This window comes from Anser brachyrhynchus (assembly GCF_964034855.1).
Source record: "Anser brachyrhynchus genome assembly, chromosome: Z".
Lineage (NCBI taxonomy): Eukaryota > Metazoa > Chordata > Aves > Anseriformes > Anatidae > Anser > Anser brachyrhynchus.
Window position 1 is genome coordinate 29,588,560 of NC_137697.1, and position 17,852 is coordinate 29,606,411.

The following is a 17,852-nucleotide window of genomic DNA, read 5'->3' on the forward strand; positions in this document are numbered from 1 at the left end:
TGTTTGTTTGTTTTGTTTTTTAATCTCTTATTACTCATATTCTCTTTGTTTGCAAATTTCAGTCTTCTGTGTATCAATAAGATGTGTCTTATGTCTGGGACTATAAATGCTAACAGAATTTTACAAGGAAGGATAATCACAGCAAATTTATTTTGAAGTCTATGTACCATATCTACTGTCATATGAAAGGCAGCTACTAATGAGACAAAGAACACAAAAATAACAGAGGTTTTCTCATCTTCTGCCATCTTCCCTAAGTTCTGAAAATGCTGGTCACCAACAATATACCAGGACAAAGATTTCTGCTTGGTCTCTTCCCTTACCTGATTCTTGTACAGACAAGACAACTAACATTTGGATAACATTCGCTGCCAAAATTTGACTTTCTTGAGGTCAGTGACATTTCTGAAAACCATTATATTTAAGATAACGACAAAAGCCTGCTATAAAAGGTCAGACTGAGTACCATCAAAAAGAGTACTGCAGATTAGACAAATCCACGCAATCAAACATTTGTCAAACAATTTTGTGGGAGAAAATTTGACTGTACGGACAGTCAAATTGCTGCTCTCTCTCTGACAGTGAGCAGCAATTCCTTTTGCAATCCATTCTTTTTTCTTTTTTTTTTTTTCAGTGCTTACTAGTTTTAGTGTTAGAAAGGCTCACTGCCCCTTGTTCTGCTCAGATATCATTTCTGTTCTGTTCTTAGATCCCCATTTACATGGGGATTTCAAGAATTCTGTATTCCAAAGCCCAAATCCTAAAGCCATCTAGTTAGGGAGAACTACAGGAAGTTTTTTTGTCCTTCAAGGCTGTGCTTAATTCTAGGCCAAATAAGCATGGCCCAGGCACATCAAGAACAAGCACCAATCTGTGCCCAAGCTCACCTGACAGAACTTGTGTCCACTGGTAGGGCCAAACTGGCAGGTAGCACTCCAGGAGCTGCCTGCAAACCAGTTTTACGTGTAAAGATGAACAAGTAATAGAATGTGCCTGCACACATTACCAAAGCTTCCTTGGTCATCACCTGGAAAATTTTCCCCCATTTTCCTTTCTTTTCATGAATTACTGCCCCAGGTTGTGAGTGATAGGTACTGAAAAAAAACAATTCACCAAATACCAGGACAGTGCTTCAGCTGATATAAATTGTCATTGCTTTAAAGAGGTCATGAGTGATGACTGATTTAAACTATTCAAAGATATTCCTACATAGGCAGTTGTGTGATAATTTCCTAATGCCTGCCAATGCCCAGTAGAAAAAAAACCCTTTGTAGGGGAGGAATAAATCACCACCACTGCCAACCCCATGCTCACTAGCTCAGTTCAGATTCACTCTTGACAGTACATTGAAAACTGTGGCAGTTATTTCATGATGGGGACTGTAATGGGAATCATAGCCCTTGAGGAGGTGAGGTGAATCCATTAGCTAATTTTCCATTGTGCTTTTGTGCCATAATCTATAATGGAAGAAATAACTACAACTTGCTTTCGCACAGCAATTTTTCCAGATAAACATTATATCAGAAAAACTGCAGAAAGCAAAGCAACAATATTTAAGGCATTTCAAGTTCAGATTTGTAAACAGCACTAATTTTCAAATTCTGTAATTACCCTTCCAAGCTGACACTCACAAAATCCCCAAACTTCTAGAAATCCATAGCATAATATAGTACATTAAAACGCATTCTATATATACATATACACACTTACACTTACATACATGCTTACACAGAGTGTAAGTGCCTAGTGCCTATATTGTCATATGCACACAAATGCCTGAGAAGTATTTAAAATTATTTTGAGATTGAGTAGCTACATTTGACAGGCTCCCAACCTGCGTGCTTTACACGAACGACCCCCATTAATTGTTGCAGATAATCCTGCATGTGAAAGAGGTGGAAAACAGATGTATCACAATTATGCTGATTTGTTTACACATCTATTTAGATACACACACCCCTATTGTTACCATAATTCATTATATGCCAACAGATGTAAAAGATAATAACAAGTAATTGATTAATGTACCAAAAGTTGTGGGGTTTGTTGGGGTGTGGGGAGGAAGGTGTTTTTTCACCCATGGGAAAGGTTTGGTGGGGTGGGCTTCTTTTTGCTTTCTGCATTTTTGTTTGCTTTTTTGTTTTTGCATACAAAATAAACTGTCTTTTGTGGAAATACTTCCTAATTATTTTGGTATTTAGTTTAGAAATATGATGGTTTATATCTTACCTTCATGTACATTAGTGACCTAAATCTACACGGGCTTATTAGTCACAAATTTCCCTGTTAATAGTATGGTTATTCATTGCTCAAAACCACCACCATTTAAGACATTTATTCTTATCCACATCTATACCTCTCACAGCACCATTTTCTTTGTATTAGTCACTAAGTCCCCCAAAATACGATGTTTAATTCTGCAAATGACATTTTCATTTTTAAAACTTAAAATCAGTATTCTCTTAAATTTGTAAACACTTTGCATTTGACAGCACAGCATCATCATTCCAGGTGCTTAATTAGAGTACCTCCTAAATTCAACTTATATTAAAGATAACCTAAATGTGTACTGGAGAAATATTACACACAGATTAGATTCTGTCACATATTCCTCTGGAGGCCCGCTAAAACAGATACTGTAGCTCAATGTAAATTTTTTATGTGGTGTAGGGGAAATAATTAAAATGTTACCTTTGCCAAGTAATTCCCAATGTATCCTCACTGGCACTGGGGTATAAATGCCTGCCGTTTTGATTCATGGTCCAGTCACAAATCCTCAGCTGTCAATTGAAACCTAGCAGTCAGATATGGATCGAGCAGTACTACAGTTTTTAGTATTTAAATGAATACATGCAAAATAGTATTGTACATGGCAAAAGCCTTACTTTCCCAAGAAGAAACTTTTTTTTTAAAAAAAGGAAAAAAAAAAGAAAACAAACAAAAATAACTTACTCTAAAAATAAATGCCTATAGATTTGCTTAAGATAATGCTATTTTAATATGCTCCTCTATTAATAAAGCGTAAAAGAGTAACTAGTGTTTAGCACATAACAATTAGCCATTAGATTACAAATTGAGCTGGAATAAAAGGAAATGTTAATATTCAATAGTGAAATATTTTAAGAAAGAAAATATAAATGCTGTTTTCTCTAAGCAATGCTCTAAATTGTGTATTAAATAAAGGTCTAATATAGTCAATATCTTGTAGCATGCATTTTGTGAAACATAGAAGACATGCAATTTATAGAAATATTGTCCAAATTAAACAAACTGTATGTCCTTATCTTGCTATTTAAGAAGGGTAAAGGTATTTTGTAATTGAAGTTTATTAATTTAGTGTTACTGAAAGCAGTATTACTTAGCAAGAGGTGATAAAATAATCTAATCTTGGTTTAGGCTCAGAATAATAACATTTAAAAAACTTTATTGCTTTTTACTAAAATGAAGAATGTACTAAATGTAAGCTGAAACAAATTCTTCCCAGATCTTCAAATCATCAGTTCTGCTCATGGATTGTTCTAGCAACCCTGTTATAGCTCTGCTTGTATAACAGCTGCTCTGTAGTGTTAGCAGATTTATTGAAAAGATATACGGCTTATTTTTAAGTTTAAGAAAATGAACATATCTGGCTTGCAAAGCAAACATACAATTTAACCTCGGTATAGTCATGCTATATATAAATTGCTGTACCATTATATATGATACAGAACTCTGAATTGAAGATAACGTTGTTTCTGAGTTTAATTGCGTTCAGTGCATTCTGGTTTTCTCTATTCATATTCGCAGTCTTCAGACAGCACAAGCTACAGCAAAGAAACTACAATATTTTCACAGGAGCACAGTTAATTGCAGCCTTTTCCTGAAAAATACAAATGCTAGGGACAAGACAATATTGCAAACCTGACCCTGCCTGGCTGTTACACTCATAAGCTTCCTGCTGTTAAGGTCTGAGAAATGGAAATGTTAGCCTCTGACGTTTTCATAGGGATTGTTACTTGTTTGTTATCTAACGAACTCTAAGGGACCTTCTAAAGGCAATTAAAAGCGTGACTAAACCACATGAAATTAACCAGAAAAGGAAATATGCATGCAGAAAGTTTGCTAGAGGTAACTGCGAATAATACATTAAATATGTTTAAAGAAAGGAGTAAGTAAATGTTTGGTTTATTCACTATACAAAACCATATTGTAAACCAAATTTTCATATTGAAGATGTAGTAAAATGTCACCTCAGTTACTTGTACAGAAGCTGTATTTTTGATATAACCCTTAGAAATATGATAAATTTAATTACAAAAGCATATTTTAAAGTTTTATAACTTAACTATAAAAACTCACTTCCAGCTGAAATGTAAGCCTGAAAGATTAAAAAATACATAAACCTTTTATTCTTTCATAATATATACATACGTTTATATATATAAATATATATATATATATATAAAATCTACAAATACAAACTCTTCAGCTGATTATAAGCTTAAAGAAGACTAAAATCCCAAACTTAGTGTTACCAAATCATTTTTTGCCCTTAGGTCTAGCTCAAAAATGTGGCAAACACTTAATTTGCAATAGAACCTGGTTGCATTTGCCATATGGGGAAAACAGTTTACATTACATTTTAGTAAAATCAGCTACTACACTAAACTGTGATATTCTGCCCACAGTCTGAATGAAAATTTTCATATGTACAGTTAATATATCAAAGTTATCACTAAAAAAAAAAAAATCCAGGATGACTTTTGAAATCTATTTCATAAATGTTAGTAATAACATAGTTCATATAATGTACAGTTATACGTACTCCAACACATATACAACTAAATCCTGACATGGTAATTATAGAACATACACATTTTATACATGCTGTAGACCCATTACATGCACATGTATATGAAGATTCATGCTGGGCCAAATCTACAGTTACCGTAAAGTGAAGCGCTATTCACTGAACCAGCGGTGTCTTCTTGTGGTACTGACAATAACACAAACCACTGCAGGTCTGCCTGATAACCACTTCTATGACAAGCCCAGGACTGTATCAGTTGCACTGAAAACCATCTTCGCCGTGTTAAAAACTCTTGCTCTGCATTTTTCTGCAGGCTTACATAGCTGCCATGTTGTCTTTAAAAGCTAACCTGCCAGGAAAATCTTTTTTTCCACCGTCACATAAAATTTCCTCTCACAAATCACTCCTGTTTGGAGACCAGGATGTCTAAGAAAACAGGCCAGGATTTAGAAATATATATTTGAAAGTATTTGCTCATATCTCTTTCAAAGACTACATCTGCATCCCTCACGTGTGTTGAGTGCTTTCTGGGTAAAAAGGCTGGAAGAGCTTAAAAGACCTCTATGAGCCCTGGCTCCATGTGATGGAAGAAGACGTCTACTTACAACTGCAGCAGGAACTCTGCTTTTGGAGGACATCCAGACAGCACAGTAGGGAAAGCCTGGGAGCACAGGCCTGACTCAAGTACCTAGCTTTGGAAGGATGTAGAGCAATTCAGTACAGTATTTTGAGTGGTATGTATTGTCTGGAGTCATACTGAAAGCCTTCTGGCCAGTTGTAGTCCTCAGAGTAACTTGGGTGACCTCTAGAAGTATGCCACAGTGTTAGCTGGAGATGAGAAGGCACATTCAGTCTCACCCACAATTAACCACCTAAAAGAGTTTTGGTGCAGGAAATGTGAAAGGGAGAGGCAGGAAACTACTTGCAGGTTACTTGAGAAAACTTAGATTTCTCAGTAGAGGGACTTAAGAAATAGTCCCCATGAGACAGTTAATAAATACTGAAAAACAATAACTTTCTCAAAAATATGCTGTGGGTGCAAAATAAATGACCTGATTTTGCGTGTGGCATGGTAGAAAGTCTTTTGTAGAAGACCTCTGGAAGTAGCCATCACTTCAGTCCCACCGCTTTACCATTTTCAGACAGGCAAGCAACAATAACACCTTCTATCCACAAAACATTGTCAATGATTTTTTATTTCTCTCTCATCTAACCATACAGAAGAAAGAACATGGATCTGTATGCTGAGGGGAAAAAGGATGCCCAGCTTTGCAGTAGACCTGGAAGCCTCACATGCAGCCTAACCTTTCCCCAATGTGTGGAACTGCAGCAGTCTCTCACCCCGGGGTATATCCTCACTTACAAAGTAGCAGGGAGCTCAAAGCCTGCACTAACAACTACCTGGCCTGCAAGTATTTCTCTAGGAGACATTGCAACTCCCTTACCCACCTCAGCAGTGTCATGGGAAGGAGCCAAAGGCCCACGCAACAGCAGAGCAACAGAACAAGTGCTTCTCCTAACTCTGCCACTCGCCTGAAAGTCATCCCACACCCCTACTCCTGTTTTGCCCTCCGTAAAATGCCAGAGGAGTGATTTTGTTTTGCAGTTTCCAGTGCTTTGAGACATACCGATGTGAAGCTCTAGCCAAGAGACAGACTTCACTATAACCACCCTTTCAATTTAAATTGGGCACCTTCCAAGTACAACTATCCTGCAGAGTTTTAAGTATGCAAATCCTATGTACATTATAATCCCATAGTCAACAGCTCAAACTTTTAAGCATAGACTGAATAATTTTAGGGGTTAATATTTAAGCAGGTTTTGTATTCTCCTACTGAAAAGGTGTCCCATCAAAGAAAAACGTTCATTCCAAGATCCTGTAATCACTAGTGAAAGTAAATAAGTATTGTAGAAAGTGTAATCGGAGACTCTGCTATAGTTTTTGTTAGTTGAAAAAAAAAAAACAAAACAGCCAATATAAAACTGAACATTTGCATATTGTCATTGTTTTGACTGAAACTTCCTTTAAATGTGTTTCCTTTTCAGCAAGCATATGTGAAAAGTGACCTCTTATCCATTTACATACCTCCCTGGTGATCATGTGACCAAGTTTTACGTCAAACTGTCAATTATGATAAGAGACACAATAAGAACAGCTTAAGTGTTGATAACCTGTTTCCTGGCTTTACTGAGAAGTTCTGTTTAAGAGTCCACTTGTGTTCTTCTTTCAGCCCTCTGCTGAAAGCAAAAGCAACATCCACCCAAAACATTTTAAAAACAGATACTCTGTTTTCAGTGGACATTTGAGTTTACAACTTCCATGATGAATAGTATGAAGAGAATTCCATTTTGAACTGTGGGATTCAGTAACTAAAGGATGCATCTGGTAAGAACAACTTCCTACCAAAGAACCAGGCTAGTCTGGTAGTAGAAAACAGCTTTTTGGAGACCTGAAGTGTTTCTTATTACTGCATACGTTGCAAATGTCTCACTCATAAATATCAAAGCTGCGTGAAAATCATGCATAACATATAGCACACCCAGAAACTTCAAGCTCTATCAGAAACCATGCCATTGTATTAATCAGTGCATGGGCTCGAGGAGCTTATTAGTTCCTTGACAATTGGGCCAGCAATAGCTATCACACTGTACTGTGACAGACAGTAACGGTTTAGAGGTCATTGTCTTCACGGACCTTAATATCTAACCTGCTTATCTATATTTCCCAGTGTAAAACAGAACCACAATCACCCACCTCAGGCTCCAGAGTTCATTAAAATTAAATAAATGGTCAAGAAATAAAACCTGACAGCTACATTTCAGAAAAACATTATTATTTGTGAACGCATTTATCTGTACTTCCAATAAATACAAATGTTTGTCTATCTACCCATCCATCCATCCATCCATCCATCCATCTTTTCATATTTTCACAGGTGAAGTCCATGACTACTATTTCTAGTATCATCCTGGCTTTAGAAACAGAAACAATATCAATCTGTATGTAAACATCTATAATTTCAAGAACCTATTAAGTTTACAACGTTGAGAACAGTAACACAAGGCTATAGAAATGTCATAATGAGGAGAATTCTGCTCATTAAGATTTTTGTTACTGAACTAATGATCTATCTATTAAAATCATATAGCCACAAGAATGGAGACACAACTTGTTTATAAGTTGAATTTGATCAAGTTACCGCAATTTGTTACTTCTTCCTCTAATGTAGTCTTAGAAACCATAGATCCTCAGTGTAGATGCATAGATAACCTGTGAGCAAAAGGGTAGGGGAGTGGAGGGTGGGGGTGAGGAAGGTGCTCCCTACCGTTATGAAGATTATCTAACCTTTCTTTTATGCATAGTTCAGTTAAGATGATTTTCAGCACAGATAATGGGCACCAAGCACTAGATTCAACTTCATAAAAGAGTCCCACCAACCACCAAAAGCAAAATTAAGCAAAACGGTCTCACTCAGGTACTAGTTCCTATCACTTCCCTTTCCTCTCCCTATAGTTCCGTCCCTGCAGTGGCATTATTAACACTTAAAAATAGTCAGAAGCTGTTGCTGAGTTGAGTAAAGCAACTCAAATGGTCATTAGTGATTTCTAATAGACATTTTGGGGGAGCTGACATGATTTTCTACAACCAAATGCTAAGACATATGTGACTCTCTAGCTGCCACTCAAGCAAGAGATTTGTTTTGTAACTGTTAATGTCAGAGTATAAAAATACCTGGCATTTCAAGTCAGGTAGCCCGAAGACCTACCAGCAATTAAAGCTGAAATCAGTCTGCGTTGTTATAATTCCTCATTAGAGCCTTGTATTCCTAACTATCAACACAGCATGCTAAGTAATGCATGCAACAGAATATTTTTCACAGTATCCAAACTGTTCCCATAGATGCAATTATGGATTGTCTTTCAGAATTTTATTTAGTGTTTCCCATCTAAATATGAGTATTCCAGGTAGGTTGTGCTATAAATTGTTTATTGGAAGTTCTAGCAAACAATCACTTTGCCAAAAGACTTCATGTTAAGTACGTTACAAACTGTAGATGTAACTTTTTAATTTATTGTGATTACTGTACCTTAAGTAGGCTATATCCTGGTTCTATTTAACAACAACAGAAACATATTCAACAGTACATGCCAATATTTCTCATAACCAGAAAAAATAAATCTTCATAAAGACTCCTCCAATGAAGTAAAAAATGTAGCAGTGACAATATTTATTCTTGAAGGGTCAATGTACATTACAGGGTACAGTGAATGTTTAAAGGACCTCTCTGGAACTAAAACCATTGGCTTTCTCTCAGCTAACACAGAATGATTGATTGTCTTTATTTCATGTACTCCTTGATTTTCCTTTCCATTCATCATGAGCTGCTTTAAAGCAAATGCATTTAAAACCTGCCACAAGAAGAGTGGTCTCTTAAATTGTTGTAAAGTAATGAAAGGACATAGTAAATCAATCTAATTTTTGCCTTACCAAAGGATAACCTTTACTCTATTGAAGTTGTTTAGACAATTTCAGTGCTCTACCTCACTTTCTGGGTAATAAACATATATGGCACCATCGCCTCTGAAATCTCTTTAGGATTTAAGAGGGTAAAGTGACTAATTTATTAGAAACTTATATATATGCACTTATATGTTTGTATTTATTCACTTGAAAAGGCTTTGTTATGAAAGTATTCTGTTCCTTCAGATGGTTTAAAACAGTACACACTATTCCCTAATTTTATATGTATTACTTTTGTAACAATTCACACACACACACCAAACACACTCAGGCAAGTGTACATATATATTCATTGCATAAGTTAGAAAATAATAAAAAATTCACAACAAAAAGGAAAACATGACACACTTTTGCAATTTACTATATGTCTCAATATAACGAGTATGAAGCTATGTACTTTAGGAGGCAGAACTCTGGTTTCGCACAGTGGCATTGAAGAATTTTTCTGTTTATGAAATATGCAAGACCTAATTTATTTTCCCCTTTCACCTACGCCATCTGGCCACACATTTTACCATGAAAGGGAGTATAAGACATGGTGCATGTAAACACCAAAGACTGTGATGGCCCTTGAGGTCCCTCTTACTTTTATGTTCCTATGACACTGCTAAAATCTCCAAATTTATTTCAGTCTACACAAGGCAAAAATATATAGGAGATGCATGAAATAAGCATTATATAATGTATGTGTTATGTACTCAGCCAAGAGAAAATTAAGCGTGCTTCCACTAACTTCTGAGCATGTGAGAAGAAGTTTGTAACTCTTTCAATGAACTTGGAAGAAGGTAGAGTTGGTTTAAGCAGTAGCAATTTTTAGGGGGAAAAAAGTGTCTATACACATGTAGTGAAAAAAAAAAATATTTTTTTTTCTCACATCCATAAATTAACTGGATGCCAGAATTTTCAAAGGATACTGTTTGTTTAAGACATCACATGGAAAAAAAAAATCCAGAAACTACATTGCACTGCTTAAAAAGAGAGATCTTGAGTATGTTTCGAAATACAGTAGATTATATTTTGTGATATTCTATATCTGTCAAAAAGAGCCATGTTATAGTAATTATAACACATTTCATAATACAACAATCTTTGAGAGGCTAAAAAAAAAAGATAAAAAAAATACACCAGAAAAATTACTGAAAAATCAATAGCTGGCAAAACCATAATTGTCATTTGGTATTTTCATAAATGTGGACAGATGTTTCCAGTTAGATCTCAGTGGTTAAAAAAAGTTAGCAAAGTGTCAGCTATCTTGAATAAACTATCATCTTTATGATTTTCTCTGAACTCTGCATGTGGTGACCTTTAAAACGGCCATACTGCCACCTTGCCATGGGAGTGGGTAGGGATAGGGAGTTCCAGGTGAAGCACACATCAGCTATATCATGGCAAACCCAGAAAAGGTAGGTTTTACTCAAAAATGAAACAGGTATGTGTACCAACAGTTGACAGGAACCCAAGAGTGAGAAAAATATACAGTACAATAAATACCGAGGACTATTTAACAGCCCCTTTGTTACTGCCATATTTTTTTTCCTTACACGCTGTTAATTTCAAACTACTCTACTGTTAAGATCTAGGAGCAACACAAAAACACATCATAAAATATGTTAAATTTTTGAAGATCCTGAATATATTCCTTTTACCAGCAATGTAGGATTTCTGTATGTGGATGGCCTTGCTATTGGCTACAGATAATTTGTTTGTAAACCATCATTAATCTCGGCTGCATATTTTCACAGTTTGGGTAAACACTTCATTTGCATTAAATTTACAGCATTAATGAGATGTGAAATTTAAAATACTACTTGAAACATAAATGATGTAAGAAACTAGAAACATGTTTTTATCATGTTTGAGATCAGCAGACCAATGTATGCCTATTACACTAGAAATGGTGATGTGTTACACTGAGAATTTGGTTTTATAACTAATTTCCTAGAAATGAAATACAGATTTTTTTTTCTAAACATCTGCAAAAAATATAGTTTGAGAATTTTAAGTTGGACATTTCCCTTTAGAAATTTTGCTTAATTTTAATTTATTTTGAAATGATTATTTTTTCCTTATAGACCTCATTCTCACTCTTAATATCCAACTAAAGTTTACATGTATGAGCTCTTGAAAAATGGAGCAATTGGAATAAATATGATGAAAAGTTCCTTAAGATGTCACAAATCCAAGAAATAAAGTATATGCTAAATTCACGTTTCTTAAATGATTTAGTTTTGGTTTGAGTAAACTGCATCTTCAGATGACAAATACTAAAACCTTTAAGATCCCATTCTAATCCAAGATAACAGTGGTAGCATGTAGAAAGATAGTATATAAAGCTTCTCTATATCATTACACCTATGTGAAACTTGCCCACCTGTTGCTGGTGTAGGAAGGATGGGTCTCTTGGGCTTAGTCCCACATATCGATTGGCTTGGGATGTGCCTGAGGCTGTGTAGGCTGATTAAGGAAGAACAGAACAGATTGATAAAAATACCAACCTATCATAACTATTACCCTGTGCAGGTACAGTACAAATATGAGAGATCCAGAGTTATGATTATGCAATATATAGGATGTGTCTGTTTTTTCTTAATTTAAGCTTTAATAGAAAGCAAAAGAAAAGTTGGGCCAAAGTCAGAAAGGCACATACAAATTCCTATAAACGTCAATGGAAACTGCATGTATAAATTACAGTGCTCACTCCCATTATATAAAAGTTTTTCTGCTTAACATATATATATATATATTTAAGTAATTAAATGAAGTATGTTTCTGAAAGAATTACAAGCCTGATCCTCATTTGCATTACAACCGCCTAAAGTAGTGATTAAACCATTGGGATTACTATGTTGTGAGAAAAGAATAAGGAAATATTAGTCCACACAGTCTTGCTGTTGTGAATGCCCATCACAAAGCTGTAAGAGAACAACAAAAAATGGAATCAGAAGTTCAGCTACTTGTGTAGCATGACATTATTCTTTACAGTCCTTTGGAGAAAGGATGCAATGTGATCAGTATTTTCATGAGTGAGAGTTAACTTTTACTGTGCAAGATAATATTCAACTCCTTTATGCATCAGGAAACAACATTTTGCAGGAGGGGGACAATTTACGGAAGTCTCTTGCTTCTCTGCTACAGAAACTTAAAGAAATCCACTTCTGAGGTGTAAAAGGATGTAGGTGATGCTGGGATTAGTTACACAATATGGATCCTTCATCTGTAGGTCACATTCCTGTCTGGTTTCTGTTGGTAATCCCTGAAGGCCACTACCTTCTCATGGCTTTTGGTGGCACTTATGAAATGGGGTATGTGATTTTACTCCACTCTGGTGTGGAGATGTCCACTCTGCAACTTACAGCATCACATCTTGGAAACTTGCTAGTAGACAAAGCATAACTAATAAAACTGAACAAACCAGTGAGGACCTAGATGAGAGTAGTTACTAAAAATTGCCATTAATATTACAGTTACATTGCTTATATAAGCAAATTAAATCTGTTTAAAAATAATAATGGTACAGCCTTTCTGTAGTAAAAAGGTTTGATTGAAAAACTTTAGTGAAAAACTACCATAAAAAAAAATGAATCAGAAAGTAGAAAGAATCTATGGTGGAAGCCACAGGGCTTTCCAAATATTATCAAAATTTGCTGTTCTCATTCAAAATAATTCTGCTTTTGCATTTCAGAATGAAAAGCAGTGCTAATCATTTGTCATTTTAGTCTCATCAGACTGAATAGTAATGATAACTTGTTGGCCAAGCATATGTTTCATACATGTTTTGAATCAATCAATAAGTTCTTGCAAATAAAAGTAAAATTATGCCTTAAAACAATTTAGCATATTAACACTCTCTGTGGCGGGTATATTGAGATTGATAATACTATCTGTATAGATTCATTTATAATTTATATGTTAGTAGTGTATGATCCCTCATTTTTGCATTTTTGTTCATCAGCAAACCAAGAGAACTTTTCCCTTCCAGTCATCAATCCAGTTTTAAAAGGTTTTACAAGGTAGGTGCACAACTGCACTGCTCTCAGAAGCATAGCATGCTGAACATGTAGCATTTATATGCCTTTTTGTGCAGAATTGGCACATTCTATTTAAAATTTTATACAGTTTTTTTATCAATATTATTTACATGCTCTAGTGACAGACATTGGATCTTTAGGCAAAAAGTTGCTTAGGTACTGCTGTGGAAGCATGAAGATTCAAATATAACATGGAAGCATTATTTCAAATACTGAAGCAGAGATTTTCTAAGGTTCACAGGGTAAATTGAGTGCCTAAGTTCCAATGAAATTCAAAAGAAACTGAATGACAGCTTCATCTGAAAATATAGTCCAAATTTTCCCATTACTAGTGGGACAATAGTTAATGAACAGATTAGCTTTGCTTTCCTGTAATAATCATTAATATGGTCAGATTACCAGCCAGCATCCCAATGCAGACCTGACACAGTATTTGTTCTTTCTACCATTTGTATTGGAGACTCTGACCTCATCTGAGGCATATATATATGTCAGGCACAATCATGTCAAACAGGAAAAAGGATGAAATCATGAATACTTGAAACTATGCATGAACCTGGTTTTCTCACCTATTCTCGACCAAAAATTTAGAGCAACAGCTTATAAACTGCTTTAGGTTTGCTGCTAAAACTAACTCTTCTCAAGAGGTACAAGAACTGCACCATATGCCACCAGACAGCGTACAGATACACTGTACCACTTAACCCTTTAACAAATTTTCTGCTACACTAAAAGAACAGAAAAAACACTTCCACAAATCTATCTATATAATTATAAATTTATAATTAAGCAGTAATTTGTACAGAAGCTACTTCTATCCTTTTATAATAAACACATAACCAGTTTAAATCTTGAACACTCATATGCATTAGAGTCTCATCTCTGCTTCCTGTGCTAATCAGATGTTTCAAAGTAGTATATATACTTAAAAATAAAATAAAAATGTTTATGGTCTCAGATAATGGCAATCCAAAAATTAGGAACTAGATTCACAGTTCAAACACTAAATGCTTCTAAAGTGAGTCATTTAAATGTAATGGATGCTAAGGACATTCATATTATTAATTAATAGTGACTTTTCTTCCAAATCATATGATCCTTTTCTACCAAATCATATGATAAGAAGTGTCTCCTAAAAATCTTCACGTCTGATAAATACTGGCAACACATCTCCAGTCCAAATAAAAGTTCAAAGTCAACAGATATGGAGAAGATAATGAAAAGACAACCTAATGCATCATTGAGCATAAGATGAATAATTGAAAGAGAAAAAGTTATCCTATTCCTAGTTATATCTTTGTTCTTACTTGCAAAATTGCAGTTCCATTGACGAGAAAGAGAAAAAGTTATCCTATTCCTAGTTATATCTTTGTTCTTACTTGCAAAATTGCAGTTCCATTGACGAGAATAGGATAAACAATATGGTCTTGGACTTACAGTAACAGAGCTTAAAACTTTAAAGCTCTTTTTTTTTTTTAATTATTTTAAAAATAATAATTAAAAAAAAAAAGAACAGTGAATATATTATCCACTGCAAAAATGACAAGGAGTTAAATTTTTCTTTTGCCACATCATTTATTTTTGCTAAAAATGACACAACTTATATCAGCATGCAATTGTCATAGCTCGGATTCAGTATGCATTGAAACAAGGCTTGATTTCTGTAGGAAAGCTCATTGAGGAGCAAATTATCCAATCTCTGTTTGGAATTCCATCTGTGGGTCATTGTAATACCTTTCTGTCTCAGTGTGCTTCTCAATGTCTTTACAACGTCCACCTTAGATGAAAGATCATGTTTTCTTTTTCTTGAATAGTGGTCAAATACGCAGACTTTTCCCTTTCATTTTGGTTGTCATGTCACAAGTATTAGTTCATGTAACATGATACATTAGTTAAAATTTGGAGAGGAAAAGCTTGCAGTCGGATCACATATTTGCTCTCCGTGTAAATGATGAGCATCCACTTGGTCAAATAGTAGGAAAAGGCACCTTTTCTGGCCTCAATTTGTTATATTGAATCTTCGATGGACATTTTTTGTTTCCTAGAGAAATACTTACTGGTTGCTGTAGGTGAAGATGCCTCACCTTCAGTGGATGTAGTGATGGGTTTAGTATCTGTCATGGTCAGGGTCACAGGTCGCACCGCACTGTGATGGGGAGAGGGTGCCAAAACTGGAGTAAAATGGCCAGGCACTTTCCCTACTACTTGACCACTGCTGTTAGGCTACAAAACAAAACCAAAAGAATTCCTTGTGAAACAAACATTGTGTTTAAGGAACCTACCCACCTATCTTAGGGTTTTTCAGAATGCCCATCACTGTAGTACCTATTTGCTGGAATGTGCTGGTTTAACAAATTTATGTACTTCTACGAGAGCTTTTCATTATGCAGCAGAGCCCTCCTCAGATAGGTATTATGTATATAAAAGCAGTACCTTTTGGTGAGCTTTCTCTCTCTCTGGATCCAGCATATATCAGACCATTTCAAAATATAGTTGCTGTTCATACAGTGGCTGTGAACCATACTAAGTCCCACGACAGCAGGATTAAATTGACCAGGCATAGGCCATGATGCACTAACTATTAAGAGCAAATGAATGATGCAAAACCTCTATTTTCACGTGCCATACCACTCTGGCTTGGAGTGTAACCAAGACTTGACCACAGTTGTCCACAGAGATTACACATACTGGAAGGCTAACTAATAATTCACTTTTGAGAGCAGGGGAGAGGGTTAGGATACAACTCACTGTACTGCATACATCATAACCTCCAGCCAAAAGCCACCTGCCAAAAAGCATCCTACACAGAAGTGTGTCACAATGGAAATTTTTCAAGTTGAGACTGTAGTCAACAAAGCTGCCTCTTTCAGAGATCAATTCACAGTATGTAAAAGAGGAGGTCTGCATGTGACTTTATAGTACAGGTCATCAGGGTAATGTTTTACCTTCTACATATAGGTACATCTGAATTTGGCAATGTTCACTGCTAAATGTATATATTTATACAATGTTTGAACATGCCTTAGACATTCTGCAGTACAGTAAATACTCCAGTGGTAAATAAGTTGCAGCAAAAATCAGCAAGTAATCTAGTATTTTCAGTCGTGCCTGAAAACTTTTGTTTTAAACTGTGTGCTCTGTGAATCATAGGTTTTTTAAAATACAGGCAAACAAAATGAAAATTACTGGGAATCTTATTTTCAGAAGGATATTGTCAAATTTGAGATAACACATAAAAGAAATGGACTGATAAAGAAATTGATTCAACTGATTCAAGGAAAGGTTAAAAGAGGTAAGCATGGCTACAGTAATGAAATAATAACTGTGGGCTGAGATGATTACTGCAAGTATGTGTAGAGTATAAACACACAGAAGAGGAAGGAATTATTTGGAAAGAACAGGAAGTATAAACCAGGAGGAATGGAATGAAAGGGAGAAGGAGGAAATTTAAAATGAATAACAGGAAAAACTTCCTGGCAGTATGATCTATTAGACTTTGCAAATGCCCCCAAAGGAGACAGAGCCTCATCCTTTAGAACATCTAAAATTAAAGTAGAAGAAAACACCGAAAAGTATAAGCACAAATGGAGACCAATCCTATATTCACAGGAACATGAGTGATTAGCGGATTAATTCCCCCCATAAAATTACAATGATTTATGAATAATAATAATAAATGAAAAATATCAAAACTGTGTGTGAATGAGAAAAGACCAACAAACTACTCCCAAATTAATCTAATTCTACTACTACAAAATGAAAAAAATCACCTCCAAAACACAACTATGAGGTGGCTCAAAGGAGCCATGCAGTTCCAAGATCACTTAAATATATGAATTGGATGGTATTTGCCACTTTTCATTAATGTTCCTAATTGCTTAAACTGAAAAGTTATTTTCAATATAGGAGTTTCATAATGGGTGGGTGAATGAGAGTCAGCTGTCAAAGTAGTTTCAAAATAAGAAAGCAGCACTGATTCAAAGGAATGTCAACAATTTCACATTTTAAATTTCTAGATAACCAGTATGTTACCAAGAGTTTTATTCAGTGGGTGAAACCTAAAACATAGATATATTTTCTTTTACTATATACACTTGAAGTGAAAATGAGATGTGGCAGAATATACGAAAGGCAACTTCTAAAGAATAGCATGCTCTAAAAATTTACTCAGCATCTGCTACAAATTAAATCTTTATATTTCAGCAAATACTCAAAAATTAAGTAAGTGCCAATATGTTTATTTCTTTGAGATCCATCATAGCAGTGGTTTATGGATTTTTATCTTATGGTCTCTATTTTAAACACCTAACACCCCTTAAACTAGGGGTCTTTTTGACCAGAATTCTGTCTCTACTTGCTTTAGAAGAAAGTGAAAATTTTAACTGACAAATTCAGAAAATCTCTAAGTTACACAACTTGCTCTGCTTTGGACTGGACCTTTGGTATGTTTCTGGGAAGCCTGCCATAGCGGTAAGCCCCCTCTCCTCCCGGGCAGCCAAGCCATCCATGCAGT

At 35.3% G+C, this 17,852-nt stretch overlaps 1 protein-coding gene across 18 annotated transcripts in view; it reads right to left on the minus strand.

Moving 5' to 3' along the window:
* The window catches only part of NFIB (nuclear factor I B), a 186,366-nt gene that overhangs the window by 15,864 nt on the left and 152,650 nt on the right, over nucleotides 1-17,852 (minus strand). For 3 of the 18 annotated variants that reach the window (XM_080573472.1, XM_080573459.1, XM_080573470.1), the window contains exons 9-12: nucleotides 15,397-15,562; nucleotides 11,683-11,765; nucleotides 2,692-2,780; nucleotides 577-946 (exon numbers count right to left, since the gene is read on the minus strand). The exons of 3 other annotated variants lie outside the window; for them this stretch is intronic. In XM_080573472.1, the coding sequence (XP_080429598.1) occupies nucleotides 775-946; nucleotides 2,692-2,780; nucleotides 11,683-11,765; nucleotides 15,397-15,562 (510 nt within the window). In that variant the 3' untranslated portion in view covers nucleotides 577-774. Of the gene's footprint in view, nucleotides 1-576; nucleotides 947-2,691; nucleotides 2,781-11,682; nucleotides 11,766-15,396; nucleotides 15,563-17,852 lie in introns of those variants that run through there. 12 more of the 18 variants (XM_080573464.1, XM_080573462.1, XM_080573465.1 and 9 more) reach the window with 7 other exon arrangements.